Below are 19,684 nucleotides of genomic sequence, written 5' to 3' on the forward strand. Positions count from 1 at the left end.
ATTGCAACATTTAAAACAAATATAACACTGCATATATTGTTTCTTACCTTAATGCTATATATACCGGATCGTGCTGTCAGCTGTCAATCTGAAGAAAAAAAGGACTTTCACTTAAAAATGTTTAGGCCCAGGACTGAGGTGGGCTTTTTTTAGTTAGGCCCAGGGTGGGCTTTTTTATTTAGGCCCAGGCCTGGGGTGGGCTTTTTTTTATTTAGGCCCAGGCCTGGGGTGGGCTTTTTTTTATTTAGGCCCAGGCCTGGGGTGGGCTTTTTTATTTAGGCCCAGGCCTGGGGTGCGCTTTTTTATTTAGGCCCAGGCCTGGGGTGGGCTTTTTTTTTATTTAGGCCCAGGCCTGGGGTGGGCTTTTTGAGTTAGGCCCAGGCCTGGGGTGGGCTTTTTGAGTTAGGCCCTAACTAAAAAAGCCCACCCCAGGCCTGGGCCTAACTAAAAAAAAAAAAACACCCCAGGCCTGGGCCTAACTCAAAAAAAACACCCCAGGCCTGGGCCTAACTCAAAAAAACCACCCCAGGCCTGGGCCTAACTCAAAAAAAACACCCCAGGCCTGGGCCTAACTCAAAAAAACCACCCCAGGCCTGGGCCTAACTCAAAAAGCCCACCCCAGGCCTGGGGTGGGATTTTTCTTAGGCCCAGGCCTGGGGTGGGCTTTTTTTTTAGGCCCAGGCCTGGGGTGGGCTTTTTTTTTAGGCCCAGGCCTGGGGTGGGCTTTTTTTTAGGCCCAGGCCTGGGGTGGGCTGGGGAGAGGGGGGGTTAATGCTGCTGCGGGGTGAGGGGTTAACCAACCGTTAACGCTGCCATGGGATGAGCCAGGTGAGGGGTTAAGTTGCCCCTCACCACATGGCAGTGGTAGGCCTCTCTCCCCGTGGCAGCTATAACGCTGCCGCTGCCATGGGGTGAGGGGTTAAGTTACCCCTCACCCCATGGCAGCGGTAGCGTTAACCCCTCACCCCGCGGCAGCATTAACGCTGCCGCGGGGTGAGGGGTTATGCATGTGAGTAATGGTACTCACCAGCTCCTCGCGAGGCGTTTTCCTCTCCCGGCGGCGCTCCTCGACTGAGCGCGCAGGCCGCCGACGTCACAGTCATGTGACGTTACATTGTCACATGACAGTGAGGATCCGCTCGGCCCCGGAAGAAGAGGCTCCGCTCCGATGGCACCAGGGCAGGTGAGTAAACGTAAAGGTAAGGGTGACTGGGACCGGGACAGACTCGCGGAGCTGCAGCAAAGGCTTAAAAGAGCCGCATGCAGCTCCGGAGCCGCGGGTTGCCGACCCCTGTACTAGGGAGATGACTGAACACAGAGATTAAGATACTTTTTACTATGTCATCTCAGAACATTATACATTTTTGGTTAACCGAGGTTTGTTCTATTCCTCGCATATTGTGATTGTTGTGAATGCAAAGCGTTCACGAGTAAAGATGAATAGAAGGGGTGAGGCTGGCTTAATAAGTCCTACGAGCAGTGGGGAATGAAGTGGATCTATTTATTATATTAGTGGTGAGAAGAGGAATAAAAATGGGGGTTTAGGTTTTGCAGTCATGGCCGTAAATGTTGGCACCCCTGAAATGTATTTTTGAAAATGAAATATTTCTCACAGGAAAGGATTGCAGTAACACATGTTTTGCTATACACATGTTTATTCCCTTTGTGTGTATTGGAACTAAACCAAAAAATGGAGGGAAAAAAAGCAAATTGAACATAATGTCACCAAACTCCAAAAATGGGCTGGACAAAATTATTGGCACTCTTTCAAGATTGTGGAAAAATAAAATTGTTTCAAGCATGTGATGCTCCTTTTAACTCACCTGGGGCAAGTAACAGGAGTGGGCAATATAAAAATCACACCTGAAAGCAGATAAAAAGGAGAGAAGTTCACTTAATCTTTGCATTGTGTGTTTGTGTGTGCCACACTACGCATGGACAACAGAAAGAGGAGAAGAGAACTGTCTGAGGACTTGAGAACCAAAATTGTGGAAAAATATCAACAATCTCAAGGTTACAAGTCCATCTCCAGAGATCTAGATTTGTCTTTGTCCACAGTGCGCAACATTATCAAGAAGTTTGCAACCCATGGCACTGTAGCTAATCTCCCTGGACGTGGACGGAAGAGAAAAATTGATGACAGGTGTCAACGCAGGATAGTCCAGATGGTGGCTAAGCAGCCCCAAACAAGTTCCAACAATATTCAAGCTGTCCTGCAGGCTCAGGGAGCATCAGTGTCAGCGCAAACTATCCGTCGACATTTAAATGAAACTAAACGCTATGGCAGTAGACCCAGGAGGACCCCACTATGGAGGAGACCCAGGAGGACCCCACTATGGAGGAGACCCAGGAGGACCCCACTGCTGACACAAAGACATAAAAAAGTAAGACTACATTTTGCCAAAATGAACTTGAGTAAGCCAAAATCCTTCTGGGAAAATGTCTTGTCGACAGATGAGACCAAGATAGAGCTTTTTGGTAAAGCCCATCATTCTACTGTTTACCGAAAACGGAATGAGGCCTACAAAGAAAAGAACACAGTACCTACAGTGAAATGTGGTGGAAATTCAATGATGTTTTGGGTTGTTTTGCTGCCTCTGGCACAGGGTTCCTTGAATGTGTACAAGAAATCATGAAATCTGAGGATTACCAATGGATTTTGGGTCGCACTGTACAGCCCAGTGTCAGAAAGCTCGGTTTGTGTCCGAGATCTTGGGTCTTCCACCAGGAGAATGACCCCCAAACATACGTCAAAAAGCCCCCAGAAATGGACGGCAACAAAGCGCTGGAGAGTTCTGAAGTGGCAGCAATGAGTCCAGATCTAAATCCCATTGATCTCCTGAGAGATCTTAAAATTGCTGTTGGGAAAAGGCGCCGTCCAATAAGAGACCTGGAGCAGTTTGTAAAGGAAGAGTGGTCCAACATTCCGGCTGAGAGGTGTAAGAAGCTTATTGATGGTTATAGGAAGTGACTGATTTTAGTACATTTTTCCAAAGGGTGTGCAACCAAATATTAAGTTATGGGTGTCAATAATGTTGTCCACATTTTTGGAGTTTGGTGACGTTATGTCCAATTTGCTTTTTTTCCTCCCTTTTTGGTTTATTTTTTGCTGCATAATTTTGAGCAATGTCACTCATTGCGTCTTTTTTGGTGGAACATTTTCAGTTGTCTATTGTTCGTGCATCGTGGGGCGAAAAATTAAGTAGACACTAATTTATTATCTGCACAAGGTTTGTTTACACTGTCAAACTTTGCCCATTGCCGACATTTTTAACACAAATGTAGAACATCAAGGAGCACACGTAGCAAAGTGTCAGATGCTTCTGCCACCAGTCAGATTATCTCTGGGATACTTAAAACCTTTTCCATGTACCTTTTAAAAACAATGCAATGTTTATGGACCACTTGTGATCACCCCTTCACCCGCAGGAAAAGTTGCCCATAGCAACCAATCAGATTGCTTCTTTCATTTTTAACAAGGCCCCTGCAAAATGAAAGAAGCGATCTGATTGGTTGCTATGGGCAACTGTGCAACTTTTCCTCTGGACAGGTTTTCATAAATCTCCCCCATTGTGTGGGTGAAATACTTCCCGGCACAGTTCAAACTTCAAACTGTAAAATTCAAACTCCCCACTGTTCTTGATAAGAGCAGGAGATTGCACCTGTGTAGTGTAACCATGGTGACCATACAGCTAAGAATATACCACTGTATGTGGAGGTACAGCTGTTAGGTCTATGTATGTGTGTAAGTGTGTGTATGTAGCAGAGCTGAGTGTGATTGTGTGTATGTAGCAGAGCTGAGTGTGTGTTTGTAGCAGTGCTGAGTGTGTGATCATGTGTATGTAGCAGAGCTGAGTGTGCATGTAACAGAGCTGAGTGTGTGATTGTATGTAGCAGAGCTGAGTGTGTGTAAGTAACAGTGCTGAGTGTGTGATCACATGTATGCAGCAGAGTTGAGTGTGTGATTGTGTGTATGTAGCAGAGCTGAGTGTGTGATTGTGTGTGTGTAGCAGAGCTGTGTGTGTTTGTATGTAGCAGAACTGAGTGTGTGAATGTGTATGTAGCAGAGTTGTGTGTGTAGATGTAGCTGAGTGTATGTATGTAGCAGAGCCGAGTGTGTGTATGTAACAGAGCTGTGTGTGTGTATGTACCAGAGCTGAGTGTGATTGTGTGTATGCAGCAAAGCTGAATGTGATTGTGTGTATGCAGCAGAGCTGAATGTGTGATCAGGTGTATGTAGCAGGGTTGAGTGTGTGCGTGGTCATGCTTACACATAATCACACATTCAGCTCTGCTCCATACCCATGTCGCACACTAATTTCGTCTACCAGGGTGCCCCCAGCTTTTGCAAAACTGCAACTCCCAGCATGCTAAGTATTGCAACACTTGGAGGCATTCTGGTTGGTAAACACTAATATAGCGGTAAGGGGACAGATTGTTCAGCAAAATTACATATTTTTTAAACCCAGACATTCTGGGTGAGATTCTCAAAAACGACTGTAATTTCTGTTCCAGCGATATTATTCACACAGGTCTTTTTTGCTACTATGAAAATGTGAAAATTCCTTTTCGCGCCCCTTTTTTTATGTTGCAGCCATATTGGATTTTTTTGGCGCCAAAATTGCCGAGTTTGGCCCCAAAATCAGCAATTTTTGCACCAAATGTTACATCCCAGAAAATTCTGGTGGAAACATCTTACAAAGTATTCCATGGTTACTAGTGCCCAGACAAGCGTTAACTGTATAAATTAAAACATTTCTGAGCTTAAATGTGAGTGCAGGTGCAGTGACCAAGAAAAAAATAAAAAATAAAAAATATATTTTTTTTTCTATAAAAAATTTTCAGTAATAATTTCTTTTTTTTAGAATAATTATTTAAATAACACCTTCCCCCCCAAAAAAAATTTAAAAACAAAAACCTTTAAAACTACAACAATTTCTGTGATTTCTACACTATCAAAAAGCTGGTGTGAAAATTTTGATGGACTCTCGCCCCTTTGAAAATATCATGTAAAGCCGACAATATACGTGGACATGCCCTCTTTTGCAAAACTGACGCAAAATTATTTGAGAGTCTCCCCCTCTTCCCCATTTACTATTGTGCAGAGTTTTGTTTGGCGCACACTGCTGCTCCGGCACTTCTAGCTATGTGAGCAGTGTACCCCGGGAAAATGCCACAGCTCTGTGAAGTGTGAGGTAGAGAAGGAGCGCACGGTAGAGCGAGGGGGGGGGGGGGGGGGGGGGTTTCTATATTTGCACAAAGGACGAGTGCAACTTTTGTAAATCTTGAGCAAGAGTGTAAATTAGACAAGCAGTGTAAAGGGGTAGATCTTTGTCTACAATAGACAACTAATGATACACGTCCCCCAAAGGAAATAAACATGTGTATAGCAAAACATGTGTTACTGCAATCCCTTTCTGTGAGAAATACTTAATTTTCTAGAAACATTTCAGGGGTGCCAACATTTACGGCCATGACTGTATCTGTATACAGTGTGTGTGTAAAGAGAGAGAGAGACACATGCACACGTCAGTTTCCCTACATTTTGCTTCTTTTACAACTGTTCTGATCTGTCTGGTTTTTCCGAGCTCAACCCCAACACATTTTATGTGAAATCCTTAGTAAATATGTTGGGATTTTTTTAAACTGTCAGGGACACGCCCCTTTTGTTTGGACCACGCCCCCGTTTTTGTTTTTTTTCTTGTAAAATGAAGGGTTTTGTTAGTTCTGGTATGCGACACTATTTGGGTGCAAAACCCAAGAAAAAGGATTCGGGATCACGTTAGTAAATAACTCCCATTGAGTTATATATAATTTTTTTAGGTTTACACGGCCGTTTGCATCCGACCTGTAATGCAATCAGCCGATCAGACCCTGAAACGGCAACTACCGGTTCATGATGGCCCCTTACATGGGGTCCGTCGTTGACCTGGTAACTTTACAGGATTTTACCGGAGAAAAAAATAGAGCTTGCACAATTTTTTTCTTGGATACACTCCCATCACTCTGGCCAGATTGCTGACGGAATTACGAATAGCAGAGTCCGACGGCAACGTGAACGAGGCCTTACAGGAAAAGCAAAAGCATGTTGCAAAATACAGTTGACATTAGCACATGACATAAACAAAACATAGCAAAACAGACAAATACAGAAATGAAAACATGACCAACATATCCACCACGGCCTTATGTAAATAAAGTCAACGTCTTGGTAACCATATCAATGGCCAAAATTGGCAACAACAAAAAATTGGCAAAGACAAAATTGGCATAAAGAATGGCCCAGAACATCCGAAAGAGGTGCAAGGAAGAAAAAGATATTGCGAAAAGAGAAAGGGGCAAAAGAAGGGGGAAGGGTAGGAGACAGGGTTCAATTTCTAGGTTCTCCTCCAAGCATGGAGAGACAAAGAACCTCCCACAGCTAAAGGTGCAGAGGAGAAGGGCGATTCTATACACGAAGGACCATTCCAAACCTGAAGGAAAACCGTAGACTTACCATGATCCTTAGCAATTAGCTTCGCGCACCTGCGGATCTTATTCAGTTCTGAAAGCCACTCAAACATCATTGCGCAGACTTGCATCTTCCAGTGCCAAGGAATGTTTATCCTAAGGAAGTGCCCCCAGAATGCTCTTCTTGATTGTGACACCGGAAGGAGGTGAAGTAGAGCGATTAGAGGGGAGTTAGGACCCTGTTGCCTGCATACACGGGTAGCAAATTCATCTCTCAAAAAGGATGAATACCAGGACAACCCCACCAAATATAATGCATGTTGCCCTGTCCCGAACCACGTCTGCAACAACAGCCAGAAGGAGATGGGTACATGCAACGAATATCCGGCAGACACCTTTACCGACTAGAGAGGATTTTGTAGTTTTTCTTTTGAATGGGAGGCCATAGACAGACCACGCGATAAGGTGTAGAGTTTGAGTATGTCGTCACTCGAAAAGGTGAGAGATTTCCTTCCTTTTCAGAAAGAATGTAGCCCTGTCATTGTTGCTACAGACGGTATATGCGGGATAGGACATGGGGCAACACTGCAGATGAGAGGGACAATGAGTCAAAATAGGGTAGGAAGGCCGGGCCAATCAGCTGCAGAGCCAGTGCCCACACCTTCCGGCGGCAGGATATTTACTTACTAGCTGAGTTGCCTGTGATTGTGGTACACACCCTTCACTTACCTTCTATTTCCTTTCTCAGCTGATTTAGTATGTATTTTCCCCTTCTGACTTCCCCTGATGCCCCTAATATTAGGGACCGTTGCACAGTAGGGGATCATTTTCCAAGCAGGTAGAGACAATGGTTGGGGCAAGTTCAGATCTGCACTGATCATATGACTGTGATTGTCTGACCACTCGTATAATGTTGTGTCGCATTCAGTAAACCTGAAGAGAAGACCAGAATCATGGACTTTGACGTTAATAATTTTAGTATTATACTAAATATTACAGACTTATATAGCTTAGGTGAACATCATATCGTGCTCTAAATATCCAGGCATAATGTTTTTCCTCTTTTGTAGATATTATAGAGTATTATATATTTTGTATAAGGATATGATGAATGTATGTGGTGTTGGTGGTGGTTGTTGTGGTAGTTGCTTTTTTTTCATTCCTCAGCACCTTGTTCCTTTATTTGTGAGACTGACGATTACTGGATATTTGGTTTACTTTTCTTTTTATATGTAAATGTGGGCTTGTGAGAATAGATCTGATTAAGTGCCTTTAAACAGGTTCTTTGGGGAACTAAACCTGTAGCCCATTTTTTTCCCTCATCAACCCATATAAATGTTTAAATATCATTCATTAGCTATATAGAGCAGTTTTCCCTCTTTCAGTCATCACGTATATGCAGGGAGTGAGGAAAATACATCATCCAGCCATCTACTGTGTCTCTGTCCAGGTTCTGCTCTGAAAGCAGCCCCCACTGTACTGAGTGAGTCAGACCACATGGTTTTTGCCCTGCATTGATGTCACGTTTTATTTAGTTCTGAGAGCTAGAAGGTACGTGCAGCCTTAGCCAATCGGACACTGAATCTCTGTGCTCACAGAGCAGGAGGGTGGGGGTTGCTCTCAGAGAGGCCGACAGTGAGAGCAGGGCCAAAGGAGCCATGCATATCAGGCAGGATGGTTTACAGGGAACATATACAGGTAGTGTGGTGGCTTTGGAGCTATTTTTATGTTTATATACTTCCCTGGAATCCAAACTATTAAGGCATCTACTTCCAAACCGCATGTTTGCTTCCATCCAAATACACATTTTATAAGTTTACCTTTGTGGTTTGGAATAGAATAACAAAAGTACATTTTTAACCCTTACAGAACATCTTAGAATGAACTTAATAATTTGTAAAGTAGAAGACGAAGAGATCATGCAGCACTCCTTAGAAGACAACCTACTTAACCCTAATGTACATCCAGGACTATCATCATATAATAATCCTCTAAATTATGACCATCCACAAAGTGTTTCCATGAGTACAGATCAGAAAGGGGGGAAAAAGTTTCAATGTGATGAATGCGGAAAAGAGTTTACAACGAGCTCGAGTCTTTCTACACACAGAAAAATTCACACAGGAGAGAAGCCACATTCCTGTTCAGAATGCGGGAAATGTTTTACAAGAAAATCGAGTCTTCTGACACACGAGAGAAGTCACACAGGAGAAAAGCCACATTCTTGTTCAGAATGTGGGAAATGTTTTACAAGAAAATCAAGTCTTCTTACACATGAGAGAATTCACAAAGGGGAGAGGCCATACTCATGTTCAGAATGTGGGAAATGTTTTACACAAAAATCTAGTCTTGGTATACATGAGCGAATTCATACAGGGGAGAAGCCATATTCGTGTTCAGAATGTGGAAAATGTTTTATTAACCAATCATATCTTGTTATACATCAGAGAATTCACACAGGAGAGAAGCCATATTCATGTTCAGAATGTGGGAAATGTTTTATAGATCAATCATATCTTGTTAAACATGAGAGAAGTCACAAAGGGGAAACAACATATCCATGTTCGGAATGTGGGAAAAATTGCCCAAATAAATCAAGTCTTGCCGCACATGAGAGAATTCATACAGGGGAGAAGCCATATTCATGTTTAGAATGTAGCAAATGTTTTACCAGTAAATCAGATCTTCATATACATCAGAGAAGTCACACAGGAGAGAAACCATATTCATGTTCATTATGTGGGAAATGTTTTACAAATCAATCATACTTTGTTAAACATCAGAAAATTCACACAGGAGAGAGGCCATATTCATGTTCAGAATGTGGGAAATGTTTTTCAAGTAAATCAGATCTGATGAAACATGACAGAAGTCACACAGGAGAGAAACCATATTCGTGTTCAGAATGTGGAAAATGTTTTACATATAAGTCAAGTCTTGTTATACATAAGAGAATTCACACAGGGGAAAAGCCGTATTCATGTTCAGAATGTGGGAAATGTTTCACAAGTAAATCCGATCAACTTAAACATGAAAAAAGTCACTCAGTAGAGAAATTATATTCGTGTTCAGAATGTGGAAAAAGTTTCACTCGTAAATCACATTTTGTAGCACATAAGAAAAGCCACATGGGGCAAAGCTGTATTGATGATCAGAATGAGGGAAATGTTTTAATATTAAAGTCACACGAGTTAATAATTAAAGAAGTCCCATAGCAGAGAAGGCATTTTGATTATCCTTTTGTTAAAATATACTGTTTCAATTGTTTTTATTAATTTTTGTGGAATAAACATAATTGAATTCCCTGTGTGCTATGGGTCATTATCCACAAATGCTGTGAGGAGTATGGGTGGTGACTGCTGTTGGGTGTAAGTGGTTGTATGCAGGGCTGGTGGAAGGATTCTTGCCACCCTAGGCAAAACCTCATCCCCTTGGGGGTCTAACCCATGGTTTACACATCTTTGTCCTATATAGAAATAGCAAGAAACAAATGCGTTTACGGATCAAGAAGATCAAGGATCAAATAATGATCACCATCTGGGTCACCAAATAACACTTGTGCTAGTAAGTAAAGTAGAACACCCAAAGTGCAAGCTATCCACAGTCATATACAAGCATAGTAGCAATCATATATAATCAATCCTGGTGGAAAAGAGAGCCTACCGAGCTACACGCCGAACCCAACGTTCTGCTATTGCTGTCATCTGTATATGACATATTTGTCCTGTGTAAACATGGCCTTTGGCTCTGTTCCCCCATTAGTTTGTAAACAATACCCCATACAATGACTGAATAATGCAGCCATACCAGAACAGAACAATACCGCTATACTGTGACTGAATAACACCAGAACAGAACAATACTGCCATACCTTGACTGAATAACACCGGAACAGAACAATACCGCTATACTGTGACTGAATAACACCATACCAGAACAATACCGCCATACCGTGACTGAATAACACCTGAAAAGAACAATACTACCATACCATAACAGGATAAAACTACCATACCAAAACTGAACAATACCAACATACCATGACTGGATAACAACAGCATTTTGCCAAAACTGGACTTGGGGGGGGGGGGGGGTTATTGCTTAAGGAAAGTTGTCAGGGCTGGAAGCAGGGGGGAGGGGATGTACTGTTTGGAGCGGTGTGCAGAGAGTAACTTTCTTGCAGTGGACGGAGCGGCGCCCCCATCACAAGGGCACTCCTAGGCGCTGCCTATCTTGCATATAGGTGGTGCCGGCCCTGGTTGTATGCAGTATAAGAGAAGGTTCAGAGAAAGACTAAGAGACTAGAAGACATGGTGGGCAGCCCTCTTTCATGCCCCTAAAATTGTCTACTTGCTTTCCTAAGAAAGTACATTTTGTTAAATATACTGTGAACAGATTTACAAATAGGGGTCATTTACCTAAATGGGTTGAGTATATGCAGAGTTCTGGCACTGTAAACTACCTGCTGCATTGATATCCAGTGTGCATTGGAGGCCAGGAGCCGGCTTACCCAGCTCCCCTGCCTCCTCCATATTTTGTCTGCCCTGTCTTCTTCTCCACTTCATTGCTAATTTTTATTTTTTTTACCATACTATGTGTGTGTTTTGCAGTAGGCTATGTGGTTTTATATACACATATATATTTATATATATTTTATTTTATTTTTTTCTCCAAAATTTAGTTTAATTCTTTTTTTTTTTTTTTCCTCTCTATTTATAAATAGGCTGCATGATGTCTTCTGACGAAGAAGTTCTCTTTGGTGAAGAGTTGAATGATTTTAGTGTATGTATTGCTATAACTTCATTTGCCATTTTGGTCAATAACGGTACATTATTAGCTAGAAAAACTATACATTTTATTTTTTTCCTCTATCAGTCTCCCAGTCCTGAACAAGTCTCGGAAAGCCAACCATTCTCTGTAAGTTTTTTTTTTTCTTTAAGGTGTCAGCCATTACTGCAGGTTTCTACATAGACCTTCCTTTCCCAACCTGGCTGCATTCAAGCTGTTGCTAAACTACAACTCCCAGCATGCAGGGTAGTATTTCACACTGATGACAGTCACTAGAGTGAGCTCCCTGCTGCACCACTGTGTCCTGCGTGTCTGCTCGTAGAAGCAATCTGCTGCTAAAAGCCAACACACGGGGATCTGCGAGTCTGTAGTAAACTTACTCCCAAACATGGCAGTTGCTCCCTGAGTTAGGCCGAGAGCGGCCGCAATGTCGGTAAGTAAACTGCATGCGCACGCAGTTTACCAGAGAGACTCTGATCCCTGTGTATCTGCTCATAGCAGGCACACAGGACACACGGGCGCAGCAATGTGAAATACGTTCATAATGTGCTACTTGTGACCCTACCCTTCTTTTCTTTTTGTTTCATTTTTTTTACCCTTTAACCCTTTTTTTGTTTCTTTTTTTTACCCCTTCCTTTTTTTTTTTTTTTTTTTTTTTACCCTTCCTTTCTTTTTTTTTTCAAACATTTCTAAAACATTAGGTGAAAGTCCCCCCCCCCCCCCCCCCCCCCCAATGGTTTTACTTCTTTTTATTATTTTGTTTTGGTTAAAAATTTAGACTACTACTGGAACTAGGGTTTTTGGAAAAAAGCTTCAGAAAAGATCTGCGCCATCCAGAAATCGTGAAAAGGTAAGTCTACCCTTATCTGCACTTTACACCGTGCCGTAGGAGGCTTCTGGCATTAGTTAGGCAATGCAGCATGGTTTTACTCAAAATTTTCCCATTAATTTTTAAAAGGTATTTGTGATTTTTCTTTTTTATACACATGGATTTGCTAATGATGTTGTCAAAAATGACGCTTAACATTCATCAATAGGTGAGACATTTTGAAGATTAACCATGTAACATTACATTTCTTTTTTTAAACAATTGATAATCTAATCAAAAACTTTTACAAAAAAATTGATGTTTTTGTTTTCTCTTTTAAACAATTGAGATAAAAAAAAAATTTTTTTAATGAAAATAAAAATGCTGACATTTTTTTTTTTAAAACAATTTAGAATCAAGTCAAGAATTTTAATCTAATCTGTTTTAAACAATTAAGAACGGTTTATCACTTCCTTCGTATTACAGGCCAGCAAAAGATCAAAATATGAGAAACATGCTGTGGATCCTACCAACTTCGACACTGAGGATGTAATAAACCTTGTTCGCGAGAGGACATCGCTATGGGATAGGGCAGATCCAAAGCATGCCGACATTTGGCACAATAAGAAAAAATGGCTGGAGATTTACAAACTGCTATTCCCAGAATTCCAAACTTATGGAACACAACTGCAGGAAGTTATTAGTAAGTTTTTTTTGTTTTGTTTTTTTGGGGTGGAAAAGGTGATGTTAGGTATAATATTAGTGGGCAATTTATCAAAACATGTTCAGAGGAAAAGTAGACATGTTGCCCATAGCAACCAATAATACAGAGTCTTAAATTTTTTTAAAGGACCTCTAAGAAATGAAAGAAGTGACCAATGAGGTTTTGTAAATTTTTTAAATTTTTTTACAGAGATATTAGTTCAAAAACGTTGGCGGTCAGTACGCGACAGATTTTTCAAATCTCTCAGAGAGTCCAACCTACCAAGCGGATCGGGAACAAGCAAACGGACTACATACAAATATGCTACACAACTGAGTTTCCTAGTAAAGGTCCAGGGGATGAAAAAGTAAGTTTGGTACTTAACCCTTTAAAGGGGTACTCCACCCCTACACTTTTTATCTTTTTTCCTTTGGATAGGGGATAACATGTCTGATTGGGGTGGGGTCCGGCCAAGGGGACCCCCGGGATCTCCGGGCTGGCGCTGCGTTGTTGCGCTTGTTCCGCGAGAATTACATCACACCATTCCCCCTCCATTCATGTCAATGAAAGTGGGCATGATGGCTGTGTACTGCCGTCACCCCCCCCCCTCCCATAGACATGAATGGAGGGGGCGTGGAAGCTGTGATCGCCAGTCATCCGGCATGGAGCAGAGTTCGCTCCGTGCACCAGATGACTGGGGTGCCGCGGCAGAGATTACAGGGGTCCCAAGCAGCCGGAACCCCCCTGATAAGACATGTTATCCCTCATCTTTTAGATAAAGGATAAGATGCCAAGAACAGTTTTTTTTTTTTTTTTTGTTTTTTTTGCACTTTCGTTTTTTCCTCCTCCTCCTCCTCCTCCTTTTAAGAATAATAACGCTTTTATTTACCCACCTGCAGACCCATATGAGGATGTAAGGACTTCACTCATTTTACTACTAAATCTATGGTGAAACCAAAAAGTTATTTGTGGGGCAAAAAAAACTCATAAAAAACATTTTGTATCTTTTGAGGGCTTCCGTTTTTACGCAGTGCACTTTTTGGTAAAAATGACACCTTATCTTTATTCTGTAGGTCCATACGATTACAATAATACCCAGTTCACCCAAGTTTTGTTTTATTTTACTATTGGAGCAGGAGGAGTCGTGATGCTCCAGGGGAGAAATGGGTCTCCGTACACGAGATCACAGGGTGGCCCAGCTATCTGACCCCCGCGTTCCTTCTGATAGGGGGTATGTTATTTTGTATGAGACATCTCCTTTAATTACTAACTGCTTTATCCCTTTCTTCACTTCAGAAGAACTTCTTCAAATACAGCAAAACGCATGCAGGAGAGAGGTCAAGTGGAGCAGGTTTTGGTGAGAGGTCAAGTGGAGCAGGTTTTGGAGAGAGGTCAAGTGGAGCAGGTTTTGGAGAGAGGTCAAGTGGAGCAGGTTTTGGAGAGAGGTCAAGTGGAGCAGGTTTTGGAGAGAGGTCAAGTGGAGCAGGTTTTGGAGAGAGGTCAATTGTTGGAGGTTTTGGAAATTCAACCAGCAACAGAGGAACAGAGTCGTGCTGCGGCAACAATTGCGAGTGGCTTACGGTCTGCTCTCCAAAAGTGTCGCGCATCGAGAAGGAGCCGAAGAGAATCCGAACGGGACAAATTAATAGTAGATACAATTCAGAAATTGGAGGAGGAGTTTAACTCCAAATTTCTCCACCAGGAGGTGCGCCTATTACGTTTAGAAGGGTTAGTCCATAACCAGGGTCCCAACGAATGCCGAGACTTTTTGATGTCGTTGGTTCCAGCCATGGAGCAGATGACGGAGGAGCAGCGGCTCTATTTTAGAGGAGAAGTTCTCAAATTGGCCCATGAATGCCTTTATCCCCCACCAACACCGATGAGCCCTCCGACCTCGCCGTCAATCTAGCATGCGCAGACAAGGCATTATCTGCATCTTCATTTCTGTACCCACAAGGACGCTATGAAGATAGTATGGAGGGTGATGAGGGACAATTCGCCCACCGCCGCCTCTGATGTGGTTCTCTCATTACTTTTTTATTTGTCACAAAATTTTACTATTTTTCGGTTAGTTTGCCATACTGTTCGTGGTATCTGTCACAAGTTTGAAAAAGTTGTTTCTGGTTTACTTATGTTAAGTAAAATAGTTGACACAAAAATAATTTTGCAATTTTTTCCCCCCTTTTTTTCCCTCTCCCATAGACATGACGTCACGAGGGGGGCATGGCGTTGCGTCACGTCTCCAGTCCCGAAAACTTCCAGTTTCCGAGCCTGGAGATGCTGCTCCGCACACCAGACATCTTATCAGACATCTTATCCCCAATTCTTTGGATAAGGGATAAAATGTCTAAAGCAGAAAAAAAACCTATATATAATTTACATTACTTAATAGCTGTAAGGATAGGGGATAAGATGTCTGATTGCTGGGGTACGGTGTGGTACCCCAGTCAACCTCTGCTCCATTTCGCATGATGGGTGACCACAGCAGTCACGCCTCCTCCCACCGACATGAAAGGAGGGCTCCCGTGTTCAGAGCACGGTGGTGCCGGCCCGGAGGTTGAGGTGGTCCCAACGGCCGGACCCTCTGCGATCAGACATCTTATCTGCTATCCTTTGGATAGGGGATAAAATGTCTAGGGGTGGAGTGCCCCTTTAAGGACTATAGTTTTCCAATTATTTTTTTCATTTTTGTGCTTTTGTTTTTATCTCCTCACTTTAAAAAAAATCATAACGCTTTCAATTTGCCACCTACAGACCCATATAAGGCTTATTTTTTCCGCCACCAATTTACTGTAATGACATCGATCATTTTGCCACAAAATCTACGGCGAAAACCCCCCCATCATTTTGTAACTTTTGGGGGCTTCAGTTTCTACGCAGTGCACTTTTTCTTATAAATGACACCTTATCTTTATTCTGTAGGTCCATGCAGTTAAAATGCTACCCTAATTATATAGGTTTTATTTTGTTTTACCTCCATAAAATGTCATCTTCTGAACCCTATAACTTTTTTTTTATTTTTCCGCGTATGGGAATTTATGAGAGCTCATTTTTTGCACCGTGGTCAGATTTTATTGGTACCATTTTTGTTTTGATGGGACTTTTTGATTGCTTTTTATATATTTTTTTTGGCTATACAAAGTGATCAAAGATATTCCATTTTGGACATTGGTATTTTTTTACGTGTCGACCGTGCGGTTTAATTAACGTTATATTTTTATAGTTCATTCATTTACACATGTGGTGATACTACATATATTTTTGTTTACATTTTTTTATTTTTATGGGAAATGGGGGGCGATTCAAACTTTTATTAGGGAAGGGGTTAAGTCTTTTTTTTTTTTTTTTTTAACACAATTTTTTGGTAACAATTGGAGACTATTACATGCAATCATTAGATTGTATGTATACACTGAACAATGCTGTGCCATCGGAGCCTGTGGAGGCTGACTAGAGCATAGGAGCACCGATCGGACAGCCAGGAGGCAGGTAAGCGCCATCCCACCATCCTCTCAGCTGGACAGGACACCACGATTTCCTTGTGGTGGTTCCGATCAGCTCCACTGATCAGCCAGGATTAGTTATTTTTACATTTTTTGGCGTTGCGATCAATATTTATCGTCTAAAGGGTTAATGCTGGGTATAATGCAATCGATGATGTCCGGAATTAGCCACGGGTCCAGGTGGCTAACCATCCCACTATGACGCGTGCTCGGGTTATTAGTGCACGTTATAGAAGGGGAGCAGGCGTAGGGCGTATATGCACACCTTGCAGCCTTAAGGGGTTAAAAAAAATACTCCATTAAATATACCCTCTTTCCAGGTATACTTTCATATTTTGTCGTCATAAACCAGGCCTCTTGGGTACAACTGCAAAGTTTTACTTAGGACACGATTGTTCAGAATCCAAGAGACCTGGTTACGATTCAAAATATGGAAAAAAAAGCAAAGGAACTCCAATAAACAACACTAAAACATACACAGAATATTGCCAGGGTGTAAAGCTCCTTGGGGACTGATGAAACACTTTGCAAATTCATCTCGAAAAACGTCATGACTATCGAACGAGGTTTTGCAGGTTCAAGGCCCACCGGATCGGCAGATGTTCCGGTTCCTCGTTGGCAGAAACAGCTGTCCTCCTCGAGGATGACGAAGTCGTGTCGTAATTCACAGGCTTTCATTACTTTATCAACATTTTCTGGGCGTTATTGTAGAGCACTGGTCAGCACCCTCCACTTAGCGGTCATGATGCCAAATGGGCACTCCACGTATCTCCGGGCCTGATCAGACGGTAAGTAGATATTCGTCTGCTAGGATTCAGGGTATGGCTGGAATAAGACTTCATTAGATAGAAGCACATCTGAAATGCTTCATCTGCCACTAAAACATGGGGCAGTGGAGGTCCTTCAGAACCACTGGAGGTCTGGGTACATTACACCTTTGGGAGTATAGTGCCTTCCCAAGGTTGGACTCCTTAACCCCTCTGTGGTACTAAACCCATAGCCCATCCTTTCCCTCTCAACCTATTTAATTGTCTCAATATCATTCATTAGCTATATAGAACAGTTTGCCCTCTTTGGTTGTCACACTCATACATGAAGTGAGGGAAATACATAATCCAGCCATCCACTCTGTCCAAGTCCTTCTCTGGAAGCAGCCCCCACCCTCCTGAGAGACACAAGATTTCTGCCCTGTAATGATGAGTCATGCTGTATTTAGTGCTCAGAGCTGGGAGGTATGTGCAGCCTCAGCCAGTCAGACACTGAACCTCTCTCTGCTGCTCAGAGCAGGAGGGTGGGGGCTGGCAGAGCAGAGCTGCAATGATTGGTGGGAGGTGTAGGCAAGGGGAGAGAAGGATGGCAAAGAATATAAATCAGCCAGAAAACAACAGGAGCCTTGTATATCAGGCAGGAAGGTTTACAGGGAACATATCCAAGTAGTGTGGTGGCCTTGGAGCTTTTATATTTTTTATATATATATATATATATATATATATATATATATATATATATATATATATATATCCCCGGAGTACACCTTAAATGGACACTGTCACTAAACATGATTTTTAATATTTGATTCCTTATGTCAAATAAATAACTTTTGTAATTGGCTTCCATAAAAAAACAAAAAAACTTGTTGGTTTTTCTGCTTTATACTTCTGGCCACCAGGGGTCTCCCTTCCTGGCCAGAACACATTCTGTCTGGTCAAAATCTCAGATTTTGGTCTCCTGTTTGTAATGGCAGGAGTCCAAACTCAGGAAATGTTTCTCTGCAGCTGTCAATCAAGCTCTCAGTGCACAGAACCTCACTGACGGCTGCACAGAGCCTGAGGTCTTCTATTAATCACAGCACTGCAACCATGTGAGGGCGGAAGTGGTCCCCCAGCAGGCTTCAGTGATGTCATGCCTGCTGGGAAATGCCCACTTTCTTCTGCTGGGAGATTTCAGTATGTGAGCAAGAAGTACAGTATGATATCCAGCTTTTTTAAAGCTCTGAATTTTTTTTTAAGGGTGGGAGGGGTTTTATCAGTAGTTAGGGAACATAGTCTGAGTTAATTGAGAAAAGTTTACTTGGTGACAGGCACTCTTTAACCCCTTCCTGCAGAATGACATATAAACGTCAGGTTATGCTGGTAGTTCGCGCATCCTGACATTTATATAAGTAATTTAGTTAACCTGTGCGATGCCGCGCGTCACTGGGTTAACAGGCAGAAGTCCCGCTTTTACCAGCGGGAGACAACTTCTGCAAGCCCCCCCCCCCCCCCAGGACCATCTGTGAATGGTCCTGGTCAGCAATCACAGTGTCTCAGCTGACTGGGGGGGGGTGAAAGTTCAGATCCCCCATTCTGCCCGCCCCTAGAAGTCCAGGCAGAGCGAGGGAAGATGACCGAGAGCTGGGGGGACATACCACAGGACCGGCGCAGGCAGTGGGGACCGGCGGCAGGCAAGTGGAGGAGGCAGCGGCAGCATCAGAGGCAGCAGTGAAGACCGCTGTAAAGTGATCTTCACTGCTGCTTTTAGGAGTTTCAAAACTACAAATCCCAGCATGCCCAGACAGCCTTTGGCTGTCTGGGCATGCTGGGAGTTGTAGTTTTACAACATCTGGAGGGCCACAGTTTGGAGACCACTGTGCAATGGTCTCCAATATGTGCTCTTCCAGATGTTGCAAAACTACAACTCCCAGCATGCCCAGACAGCCAAAGGCTGTCTGGGCATGCTGGGATTTGTAGTTTTACAACATCTGGAGGGCCACAGTTTGGAGACCACTGTGCAATGGTCTCCAATATGTGCTCTTCCAGATGTTGCAAAACTACAACTCCCAGCATGCCCAGACAGTCCAGGCATGCTGAGAGTTGTAGTTCTGTAACATCTGGCCCTTCAGATGTTGCTGAACTACAACTCCCAGCATGCCTGGGCATGCTTGGAGTTGAAGTTTTGCAACATCTGGAGGGCTACAGTTTGGACACCACTACACAGTGGTCTCCAAACTGTTCTCCAGTTATTGCAAAACTACAACTCCCAGCATGCCCTTCAGCTGTCTGGGCATGCTGGGAGTTGTAGTTTTGCAACAACTGGAGGCACACTGATTGGGGAACACTGCCTGTTTCCTAACTCATGTTTCCCAACCCGTGTGATTCCAGCTGTAACTCCCAGCATGCACGGACAGCCAAAGGGCATGCTGGAAGTTGTAGTAGTGTGCCTCCAGCTGTTGCATAACTTCAAGTTCCAGCATGCCCTTCTACTGTCACTGCATGCTGAGAGTTGTAGTTTTGCAACAGCTGGAGGTTTGCCCCCCCCCCCCCCCCCCCTCCCCAATGTACAGGGTACATTCACATGGACGACGGGGGTTTACAGTGAGTTTCTCGCTGCAAGTTTGAAATGCAGCAAATTTTCTGCTGCAGCTCAAACTCCCAGTGAGACCCGCTGTGAACC

At 43.0% G+C, this 19,684-nt stretch overlaps 1 protein-coding gene across 6 annotated transcripts in view; it reads left to right on the plus strand.

Annotated features, from left to right (window-relative positions):
• The window catches only part of LOC130283830 (gastrula zinc finger protein XlCGF26.1-like), a 40,217-nt gene extending 24,475 nt beyond the window's left edge, over window positions 1-15,742 (plus strand). For 3 of the 6 annotated variants that reach the window (XM_056533597.1, XM_056533428.1, XM_056533510.1), the window contains one exon: window positions 8,320-10,492. In XM_056533597.1, coding sequence (XP_056389572.1) covers window positions 8,320-9,665 — 1,346 coding nt within the window. In that variant the 3' untranslated portion in view covers window positions 9,666-10,492. Of the gene's footprint in view, window positions 1-8,319; window positions 10,497-11,173; window positions 11,233-11,325; window positions 11,368-12,016; window positions 12,089-12,532; window positions 12,750-12,959; window positions 13,117-14,045 lie in introns of those variants that run through there. The other 3 variants (XM_056533861.1, XM_056533692.1, XM_056533775.1) reach the window with 3 other exon arrangements.
• The last annotated feature ends 3,942 nt before the right edge of the window (window positions 15,743-19,684 follow it).

This window comes from Hyla sarda, chromosome 1 (genome assembly GCF_029499605.1).
Source record: "Hyla sarda isolate aHylSar1 chromosome 1, aHylSar1.hap1, whole genome shotgun sequence".
Taxonomy (NCBI): Eukaryota; Metazoa; Chordata; class Amphibia; order Anura; family Hylidae; genus Hyla; species Hyla sarda.